This window comes from Nomascus leucogenys, chromosome X (genome assembly GCF_006542625.1).
Source record: "Nomascus leucogenys isolate Asia chromosome X, Asia_NLE_v1, whole genome shotgun sequence".
Classification (NCBI taxonomy): domain Eukaryota; kingdom Metazoa; phylum Chordata; class Mammalia; order Primates; family Hylobatidae; genus Nomascus; species Nomascus leucogenys.
The window spans coordinates 96,024,349-96,035,781 of record NC_044406.1 but is presented as its reverse complement, the minus strand read 5'-3'; the positions used below and the strand labels follow the sequence as shown (position 1 = coordinate 96,035,781).

The 11,433-nt window shown below is 37.8% G+C and overlaps 1 protein-coding gene across 2 annotated transcripts; it reads right to left on the bottom strand.

The window, feature by feature from the left end:
- Window positions 1-1,527: 1,527 nt before the first annotated feature.
- Window positions 1,528-10,448, bottom strand: NXT2 (nuclear transport factor 2 like export factor 2). Of its 2 annotated transcripts, XM_003262188.3 has the most exons (5): window positions 10,263-10,448; window positions 9,221-9,305; window positions 8,097-8,183; window positions 4,601-4,745; window positions 1,528-3,715 (listed from the first exon to the last, which is right to left on the bottom strand). In XM_003262188.3, the coding sequence occupies exons 1-5, from the start codon at window positions 10,355-10,357 to the stop codon at window positions 3,534-3,536; spliced, it is 594 nt and encodes a 197-aa protein (XP_003262236.1). In that variant the 5' UTR covers window positions 10,358-10,448; the 3' UTR covers window positions 1,528-3,533. The 2 variants fall into 2 exon arrangements, with proteins under 2 accessions (XP_003262236.1, XP_012354125.1); XM_012498671.2 differs by lacking the exons at window positions 9,221-9,305; window positions 10,263-10,448 and adding an exon at window positions 8,972-9,116.
- Between the last annotated feature and the right edge of the window lie 985 nt (window positions 10,449-11,433).

The following is an 11,433-nucleotide window of genomic DNA, read 5'->3' as shown; positions in this document are numbered from 1 at the left end:
ATTCTGTAGGTTGCCTGTTCACTCTGATGGTAGTTTCTTTTGCGGTGCAGAAGCTCTTCAGTTTAATTAGATCCCACTTGTCTGTTTTGACTTTTGTTGCCACTGCTTTTGGTGTTTTAGTCATGAAGTCCTTGCCCATGCCTATGTCCTGAATGATATTGCCTAGGTTTTCTTCTAGGGTTTTTATGGTTTTAGGTCTAACATTTAAGCCTTTAATCCATCTTGAATTAATTTTTGTATAAGGTGTAAGGAAGAGATCCAGTTTCAGCTTTCTACATATGGCTAGCCAGTTTTCCCAGCACCAATAGGGAATCCTTTCCCCATTTCTTGTTTTTGTCAGGTTTGTCAAAGATCAGATGGTTGTAGATGTGTGGCATTATTTCTCAGGGCTCTATTCTGTTCCATTGGTCTATGTCTCTGTTTTGGTACCAGTACCATGCTGTTTTGGTTACTGTAGCCTTGTAGTGTAGTTTGAAGTCAGGTAGCATGATGCCTTCAGCTTTGTTCTTTTTGCTTAGGATTGTCTTGGCAATGCAGGCTGTTTTTTAGCTCCATATGAACTTTAAAGTAGTGTTTTCCAATTCTGTGCAGAAAGTTCTTGGTAGCTTGATGGGGATGGCATTGAATCTATAAATTACCTTGGGCAGTATGGCCATTTTCACGATATTGATTCTTCCTATCCATGAGCATGGAATGTTCTTCCATTTGTTTGTGTCCTCTTTTATTTCGTTGAGCAGTGGTTTGTAGTTCTCTTTGAATTAATTGCCTCCCACAGGGGTTTCTTCTTTATTAGTCTTGCTAGTGGTCTATTTTGTTGATCTGTTCAAAAAACCAGCTCCTGGATTCATTGATTTTTTGAAGGGTTTTTTTTTTGTGTGTGTCTCTATCTCCTTCAGTTCTGCTCTGATGTTGGTTATTTCTTGCCTTCTGCTAGCTTTTGAATGTGTTTGCTCTTGCTTCTCTAGTTTTTTTAATTGTGATGTTAGGGTGTCGATTTTCGATCTTTTCTGCTTTCTCTTATGGGCATTTAGTGCTATAAATTTCCCTCTACACACTGCTTTAAATTTGTCCCAGAGATTCTGGTATGTCGTGTCTTTGTTCTCATTGGTTTCAAAGAACATCTTTATTTCTGCCTTCATTTCGTTATTTACCCAGTAGTGTTGACATATTTTTAATGTAGAATTAAATTTAATGAACCATTCTTTCCGGAAATCAACTGTATTTTGGTTTCACTGCCTATCGAATATAGCATTTTAGCTGGTTTCTCAAGGTTAAGATTTCCAACTTCTCACCAAAAACCTACAGGTAACTCAAACAAGTGATGATCTCAGGAATGTGAATAATTGGCAGGAAAAGGGGACAGATGTGGCAGCTTACAGAAAGAACAAAAAGAAGATCCAAGTTGTTAACCATTGTTGTCAACGCACTACTGTAATTTTTTTCTAAATTTGAAAAACCTTATATTGTAAAGAAACAAGTAACCATTCTGAAACCTAAGAACAAAAATCAAAAGACTGTAAAACAAGCTTGAGAAAATCTGTCACAAGGCAAAATTTTATTTTTTCAAGTTACAAAAATAGGAGCATGTCAAAAATACAGTCTAGTCCTTATAAGAGTAGTTCCAGCCATTTAAAAGTTATATAGAGTTTGGAAAAAGCAATTAATATACAAGTCTTAAAACATACAACAATCATGAACAATGCACACCATTCAATGTAGTTATTGCTAGTTATATGCAGCTTTTAGTTACCATTGTTCTTCTCCGTAAGGGAAAGGACAGCATTTGGACATTCTGATTGTTGCTGCTAAAGCTGTGGTTTTGGAAAATCAATCCAAAATAAGAATAAGCTCACTATGAGTAGAATAAAATGTGTAAGTTTCAATCAGTACCACAAGAAAGCATGGTTTAAATTTGAGTTCCATACAATTTTACATAACTCTATTTTGTTACTATAACAGAAATACAGTGTATAGTTTTGGGCAAGAGTAAATGAATTACTGGTTTTATAATTAAGTGAAAAGAAACAGTTTTTGGTTGCAATGTAGAAACAAAGCTGGCATATCTAGCTTACAAACATTAAAAAATGGAAAAAGATATTTAATGTTTAAGCAAAAGCCGAACCTAGGTTTTTTACCTTTAGAAATTAAGAGATAAAGTTAAGCATTTTGTTCTTTTGAGGATTATCATGAAGATTTGCTATTCTCTATTTTCTTGTTAAAAAGACAACGAGTTAGCCACATAGCGGGAACATATTTTGAAACAGATCTATTTGCTCAATGTCATACGGAAGAATAAATCACAAAATTAAATAATTCTACCTTTAAATAACTAAAGATAATGCAGTTGACAGTACAAAGCACTGGGAAAAAATCACTTATTTGGGGGATGTGTGATACATAAGAAACTTTGGGCCTAAAGTTCACATGGAAGACTTAAAATTTAAGGGTGTCACCAAAAGATAACAATGGCTTTGACTCCAACTCTCATGTTAGACCCTGTTAAAAGGTTAGGTTTATTGCTGTTATTTTACCCCAGTAAGTTCTTGAATAAATGGAGATATACATTGGTGATAAGTATGAGGTGAAGTAAAAAGATCTAAAAATATTAGTCTTAGAACAAAAATGACACTCACGATCATTTGGCAAGGATACTTATTAACTTAGTGATTTAAATCCTAAAAATAAGCTACATTTTTAGGAGGTAGAAAACAAGTACCAATAGTTTACCATTTGGCCACCCTCCTTACTTTTGGCTTCAGCCTTGGATTTCTATTTCTCATTCCCTATTCTCCTGTTAAAGCTATTAGTTCTACTACCATTCATTACCTAAATGTATAGACCTGGAGCTGCCAAGAAAAATCTTTTTAGGAAGCTTTGCTTTTAAGCCACCAAATGCACCCAATACTCAGATATCAACTGAGAACGTTTTGCACCTCTCTAGTTGATTAATTTACTTCACAAAAAAATGCCAAAATAAAAATTACTTAAAATGAAAAACGACTACTGAACATCTCTATATGCAATTCCAATATGTCAGAGTAGTTATGTAAACCTAAATCTGTACTATTTTCACTGAACTGATTTGAAAAAGCCATCTATTAAAATGGCATTACCAGTGTTAACTGAAAACAGGCAATGTGTTTTACTAGAAAATTAACCTAATAACCAAAAAACTCTACTTCTTCCCAGAGTTTTATATTGTGCTGACATCCCATAGATAATATTATAAAAGGGTTTTATTTTTGCAATAGGCTGGGTTCACAGTGAGTATGTTAGTACCAAGATCATGTGTTTAATATTACTGTAAGAATGTCATTAGTGTAATGTATATAAGGCATGTAAAAAAATAGCTTTAAAGCTCTTAGAGGGCAATGCTCCAAACTGGCAGCTGCTAGAAAAGGTGCTGATAGGAATAGAAAATATTAAGGAAATTTAGTTTTAGCACATATTATAGTGCTTCTACAATCAAAATAATTCACATAAATTTCAGTTGCTGGAACTAATGGACCAAATGAGAATGGACTTTTGCCCCTTTAACTACTAGACCAATCTTGAAAACGGAAGCAATCACTTGCAATCTTCCACACAGTATTGTTGGGAGTGGACTGAGCAGTCAGCAGGAAGTTCTGGTTGAAGAAATGTTGTTTGTTTCCATCAAACTTCACAATTCCACTGGTCACAACAAGAACTGTAGTTTGGGACTGAGTTGCTTGCTCTTCATCCACATTAAAAAAAAGAGAACACGTCATTTTCTATCTCTAAATAAGCAGATTTTCAGGCTTAAAATACACTGTTTATGGACTAATGCTTAAAATTTTTTTCATAAACTTTCTGTCCCTTGAGCATAATCTTAAGCACACATACTCAAATCCAGAAAACTAAATACTCATTAAAAAATATTAAAATTATTTTCAGTCCAGAAAACTTTGGGATACTCTAGTTTCAAAATCAGGAGATTATATCTAGCATAGGACCATTTGCTTCATATATATATAAATATTTCAGAATTAATATTTCAGGTTTCTAACAGAGCTTATTCATGTTTTGCTTCTTAAACTATTGTTTTTTTCAGGAATTATAAAGGAAAAAAAATTACCCTAAACTACAATTTAAGACACTTAGGACCGTACCTAGAGGTTTTATTAAACTGTATCAATCTACCTGGAATCAAATTGTCTTGTAAAAAGTCATCCTTTCACATAACAGAGTAAATTTCTGTGAAATATTAATAGATTGTAAGATACTGAACACATTAATCAGAGATATGGTATAATTTTACTCTGGAGACATTTCAGGGACCAGCAGGCAACTATTTAGAGAAATCAGATAATCTTTCCCCTCCATTTACAAAAATCACATTAATCTCAACTTTTCATACAACTTTTAATAAGCCAAAATCACATAATCCATCAAAACCTACTAGTGGAAAGAATCTGAAGGAAGACCAAAGTTTGACTGGACAGTTAAATTTTTCATAATATTTAACTTGCTCAAATAAGTAAATAGTTCTACCACTAAAAGTTTATCGCGCTTTTGGTGTAAAAGCTCAGTGCTTACTAAAGGAAAACAAAGGAAGCATCTTGAAAGATCATGATCTTACCATGAACTGGTTGGCAATCTAACATATTGACCTGGAACTCACTAGAAGGCAATGTGTCAAAAAAATTATTTAGGGCATCCAGCCCTGAAACAACATTTCCATTCCATATTAAGGTGGCCTTGTCCAGATACAGCCTGGTTAGTGCCTAAAAAGAAAGACCAATTTTAAAGAGGGAAATAGTTCTGTTTCTAAATAAACATTTTATAGAAATGGATTAAAATATTACAGATGGTATATAAACATTTTTTGTAGTTCTACCTTCATCTCCAGTCCCCTTGCTCCATCTCCACTGGAAACCAATGTGAGCAAAACGTCTGTCTTATAATCTTGGCCTTAAATAAATATCACCTTACTCTTTATAAACTAGGCAGTAAATATATTTTTTCATATTTCACTTTAGACACAATAAAACCTTCCACCCAATTAAGTTCTGCTTTCTGTATTAAAATGAATTAAATGATCACAAATTCCAAGCAAATGCAGCCCCAAGCCAGTTTTAGTGTGTCTTCCTTTTGTAATTATGAGAATTAACAAAGTTTTTGATCAAGCCCTACCTGTACCCTTTAATGCTAGTGGCTATATATATGAAACATTTAATATTTGCATGTATTAGAAAGAATTAGTTCACTACTCCCACTTTTTAGAGAAGAGGTTTATGTTTTCTTAAAAATTATTCTGTTTTTTAAAAAAATTGAGACAGGGTCCCACTCTGTTGCCTCAGGCTGGTCTCAAACTCTTGGGGTCAAGAAATCCTCTTGCCTCAGCCTCCCAAGTAGCTGGGGTTACAAGCATGTCATACCATGCTCGGCTATAGTACTACTCTATTAGTGTACTTAGTTCAAAAGAATCATGAGTACTTGCTAAAGCAGAGACTTTGATAAGTCAAATAAGTTAAGGCCCAAATGAGGCAGAAATTCAACATTTAAAACTCTGGGGTCACAAGACACACTATTAGCTTAATTCTATAATGCAACTTGGGTTAAAAGGCCAGGGCACTGTGGCTCACGCCTACAATCCCAGCACTTTGGGAGGCTGAGGTGGGTGGATCATGAGGTAAGGAGTTCAAGACCAGCCTGGTCAAGATGGTGAAACCCCCATCTCTACTAAAACTACAAAAATTAGCCGGGCGTGGTGGCAGTTGCCTGTAATCCCAGCTACTTGGGAGGCTGAGGCAGGAGAATCCCTTGAACCCGGGAGGCAGAGGTTGCAGTTAGCCAAGATCACGCCACTGCACTCCAGCCTGGGTGACAGACTGAGACACAATCTCAAAAATAAATAAATAAATAAAAATTAAAAAAAAAAGGTCAACACATATCTTGACACTGGTAATAAACTATGTTGTCTTTTTTTTTTCTACTTTATTTTTTGAAAGCAGTAAGGTACAATACACATTCAAGGCAAGGCACAATAAACATCCATTGTCATATCCCTTTTCCCTGACATCAAATATCAGTACAAGAAACTTCTTCTATCTTTTGCCTTAAAAAATGGGTTTTTACCTGACAAAAACAAGCAATGGGGAAAGGATTCCCTATTTAATAAATGGTGTTGGGAAAACTGGCTAGCCATATGCAGAAAACTGAAACTGGACCCCTTCCTTACACTTTATACAAAAATTAACTCAAGATGGATTAAACACTTAAACGTAACACCCAAAACCATAAACCTAGGCAATATCATCCAGGACATAGGCATGGGCAAACAGTTCATGACTAAAACACCAAAAGTAATGACAACAAAAGCAAAAATAGACAAATGGGATCTAATTAAACTAAAGAGCTTCTGCACAGCAAAAGAAACTACCATCAGAGTGAACAGGCAACCTACAAAATGGGAGAAAATTTTTGTAATCTATTAATTTCAGAATCTACAGGAACTTAAACAAATTTACAAGAAAAAATAACCCCATCAAATAGTGGGTGAAGGATGTGAACAGACACTTTTCAAAAAACATTTATGCAGCCAACAAGCATGAAAAAAGCGCATCATCACTGGTCATTAGAGAAATGCAAATCAAAACCACAATGAGATACCATCTCAGGCCAGTTAGAATGGTGATTATTAAAAAGTCAGGAAACACAGATGCTGGAGAGGATGTGGAGAAATAGGAATGCTTTTACACTGTTGGTGGGAGTGTAAATTAGTTCAACCATTGTGGAAGACAGTGTGGCGATTCCTCAAGGATCTAGAACCAGAAATACCATTTGACCCTGCAATCCCATTACTGGGTATATACCGAAAGGATTATAAATCATTCCACTATAAAGACACATGCACACATACGTTTATTTCAGCACTATTCATAATAGCAAAGACCTGGAACCAACCCAAATGCCCATCAATGTTAGACTGGATAAAGAAAATGTGGCACATATACACCATGGAATACTATGCAGCCATAAAAAAGGATGAGTTCCTGTTCTTTGCAGGGACATGGATGAAGTTGGAAACCACCATTCTCAGCAAACTAACACAGGGACAGAAAACCAAAGACAGTATGTTTTCACTCACAAGTGGGAGTTGAATAATGAGAACACATGGACACAGGGAGGGGACCATCACACACCTGGGCCTGTCAGGGGGTGGAGGGCTAGGGGAGGGATAGCATTAGGAGAAATACCTAATGTGGATGACGGGTTGATGGGGGCAGCAAACCACCATGGCACATGTATACCTATGTAATAAACCTGCACGTTCTGCACATGTATCCCAGAAATTAAAGTATATATATATGTGTATATATATATATAAAATCCTATGTTTAATAAACGGGTTTTATATAAAAAATAGGTTTTTAGAGATAGGGTATTAACTTTTGCAGCTGCAGGATAGAAGTAGTTCTCCAAAGCACAGTTCTATGCTGGTAAGAGACCTAGGCAAGACTCACTTGACCACATACTGACATAATTACTTAAAAGATATGGTACAGGGATAAGTTGCAATGAAAAAGCTGATGAAATCTCGGTCTGTTGAGGACTTAATATTATCCATGCTACATGCATACTTTTTGTGGGTATAAGCTATACTTTTCAGCCATAATCAGAAATTATCTATAAATATATGAAATAAAAGGGATGAATCAGGAAATATTCCCCATAATGACCCACCCCTTCATTAGCACTAATAATACCTTAACCATATTGGTTAATTGATGGAACTAAGAAAAGGAAACATTTTAAAGAAAATATGCTGGACCCAATGTTAAGTGCGATATTTTAATTAATTCATACTTACCAACCTGACAATAAAATGAGGTTAAGGGAAAATGGCAACTTGCTCCAGGTGAAAGAACTAGGTAAAGGTAAACCTGGGATATGATTCCAGAGCCCATGTTCCCACTAATGCCATACCAATCCTTCCCTGAGCAATTTGCTTTTAAAGAGTAAGTCCACAGTTACCACTTAGGCAAGTGAGATGAAACACTGGCTCCAGACACAACCTGGTATTTGATAAAGAGTAGTAGTCTATAAAGAGTAGTAGAGTCTATAACACTCACCCGTCTTCTTTTATCCATTGTCTCATAGTAAATATTGACAAACTCCTCAGCAGCTCTACATGCCTGATCTACATAAGTTTTAAAATCCTACAAGAAAAATTCCAAAAGTATAGATTACCAACCTTTTCAATCCCTCACAAACACAAAACCACTGACAGAAGCTGATGATTTATTTCAACCACTATGTAGCTCTATATACAGTCCACATTCTTTCATATAAATCCAGACATTTTAAAGGCTGGACTCTAAAGTTTGCAATTTTAAAATTTTTCACCAATTTTAAGTGCATGTCTTTAGGATATAATCTTCTCAATGAATCTGAGTCTTTTTCAGTCTCCACATATAAATTTATAATCTTTTCTTGGCAACTAAGTACTTTAGACTTTCAATATTTTACAAACATTCACGGCAATGAAAATGACACCACCTGAACCTTAGAAAAGGAGAGCGTGCGGCGAAAACTGCCACTGAATAAGCTAGGAAAGTGTTTTCTCTTTTCAAGTGAGGTGTTAGAGCCAAACTCCAAAGTTGTTGAATGGGAAACACACACACACACACACACACACACACACACACACACACACACGAAAGTAGTTCAACTACTTGAAAAACCAGCAGCTCCACTTAGGAAACTTTCCCACATTGCGTAAATATTCACTGCTGTTTGCATAAGAACTGTGAAACCGAAGAAAGCAACGCTGTTGGCGTTCGTGCCGGAGAATTAAGGAATACCTTCCTTCTCATTCATTTACGGGGCCCAGTCTATTACTAAATTAAGAACAATGAATCGCCAGTTTCTTTGTCAGGTGACTGAAAGTGATTTTTAGAGAGGAAGATAATCGAGAGAAAGAGACTGCAAGCCATAAACATCAAACCCCAACATCCCCGCCTCTCGCTATTTCCCAGCTCAGGGTCCCTTCCGGGACCAGAAAGCGACTGCTAACCAGGCGGGGGTGGGGCCGGCAGGGCGGGCAGCAAAGCGTAGGCCCCGCCCCGCAGTGCAGAAAGCCGGGCCGTGATTCGCCAACTATCCACGTGAGCAGCAGCCAGACCGCCCCCGGGGTCCCTCCCCTCAGCCACTGGAGCCGGGCGCCCAGCTGTCCTGCCACGGCCCAGGCACTCACCAGAGATGTGGCCATCTGGGAGTTTGAAGCAGCGTGTTCCGGCAGTGGCGGCGTCACTACCTCCTCACGTGTCCGGCCCCCACGGCTGCGGAATGATCAATACTTATGAAGACAGCGAAACCCGCCAAAGGCACATAATTTTCCACCCTTCCATTCTCTCCCGGAAGTAGCTCGGTACGTCGTTAAAAGCACACCGATGTTCCAACCTTAAGTTCCACCTCCCTTCAGTTCCTGAAGATCCCTCCCATCCACCTTATCTACTTGTTTGATACTTAGTTTAAAATTTAAAAGCCACTTTGCTTTTGTAAACATGATACTCAAAAGGAAAGTCCCCTAGTTTTCTAACGGCAAGCCTGGGGACAAGCAAAAATGAAAGTGTTCAATTACAGGGACTTTTTTGCCCCAGGAGGCGGAGCCAAAGCCCTCTGAAGACCAATTAGAAATGCGAGGAGACCTACTATTCGGTAGCCTATAGGATAAGTGGGCGGAGCTTGGGGAAAGGCGTGCACGACTAGTGAACAATTTAGCATTCTGGAACGTTCTGGAAGGATCACCCTCACTGAATTACTACCTTTTGGCAGTATGCCTAAAATTACTATTTCATTTTAACCCAGCCATATTCAACAGGAAAAGTTTATCTAGTTTCTCCATTCTGGCATTTTAAAATGTCTTGCGGACACCAACAAAAATTAAGTTTACAGTGCTATTCACCATCTTTTAAGGGCTATTTATTCTGCAAAGTATTCTAACAATAACTAAAATGTCGAGTGCTGACTATACATAAGGTGCTTTTCTAATAAGCTTTACATATATTCACTTATAACAATGCTGAGGTAATTGCTATTATTTTATGATTTTCATTTTACAGCTAAGACTGTAAAAATCTGCCTACGGTCACAAACTAGTTGAGATTCAAACTCAAGCAATATAACTATCATGGCAATGTGGCTTTGCTCCCCAACACCCCTTAAAAACCTCTCATCCCAAAGCCGCGAACGACTTCTGATTTAAATGGCAAATTAATTAGATGTCGTAGTTTTACCTCGAGTAGCTGGTGTGTGGCCCCTCATAATAGTTACTTCTTCTTTGGTATCCTTCTCTGTCTCCCTGAGACCAGTAGCTTCTGTGTTTTCTCATACCCTTAATCTTTCTCTTTATCTGGCTCTTCTCTCTTCAAGGTAGCGCTAACGGAAGCTTCTTCTCAGCCAGCTCGCTTCCGTTTTCCGTTAACCTCTGACCGGCGTCACTTCCGGTACATCCCCCTTTTAAAGCCTGCCTTCTTCAGGGTGTTCTAAATTGCTACCCGTATGCTAATGAATCTCAACAACCTATCCCAAGCCCCCACCCCTTATCTGAGCTCCAATTACACATATGAATTTTGCTAAACATGAACGTGAGTGCACTATAGGCTTCTCAAACTTGTACGTCCAAAATTTAAACTCATTATTTCCTCCGCACTTCCAAACTTTTATATTCTCTCCCAGTCACCTATCTTGAATTCTCGGAATCTTTATTTTTTTGGTTCCCCTCTCCTCCTCATCATAATTCATTCAATAAATATTTATCAAGTATTCACTATGTGCCAAAGATTGTGCAAGGCTCTGTATATAGAGTGGTGAATAAAATAGGCATGTTTCGAATCCTTTTAGGCTCAAAGTGTAATGAGAGTGCTAGACAATAAACATGACATTGAGTTACAAAGTATTACTAAGTAACTTGCTTAGTTCTGACCATTCCCTATAGCAACCCTTCTCCCTCTACCCCTCCCCTCCCCTCCTCCTCCTCCTCCTCTTCTTCTTCTTTTTTTTAGAGACAGAGTCTCACTCTGTGACCCAGGCTGGAGTGCAGTGGCATGATGTTGGCTCACTGCCAACCTCCGCCACACGGGTTCAAGCAATTCTCTTGCCTCAGACTCCCGAGTATAGTAGCTGGGACTGCAGGCGCCAGCCACCACGTCCGGCTAACCCTGTTCCTTTTTCTCCCCCGCTCTTCTTGGCTCTCTCCCTCCCTTTCTCCCCCACACTTCTCTCACTTTCCCCATCTCATTCTCTCCTCCCTCTCTCCCCCCACTTCTCTCCCTTTCCCCCTCTCATTCTCTCCTCCCACACAAACTTTGATAACTCTATTATCTATTTTCTTCCAGATTCTCATAATCTTTAAATACCTACCTTGGTCTGATCTGAATTTATTTTCCCAGGCTATTCTCCCAAATT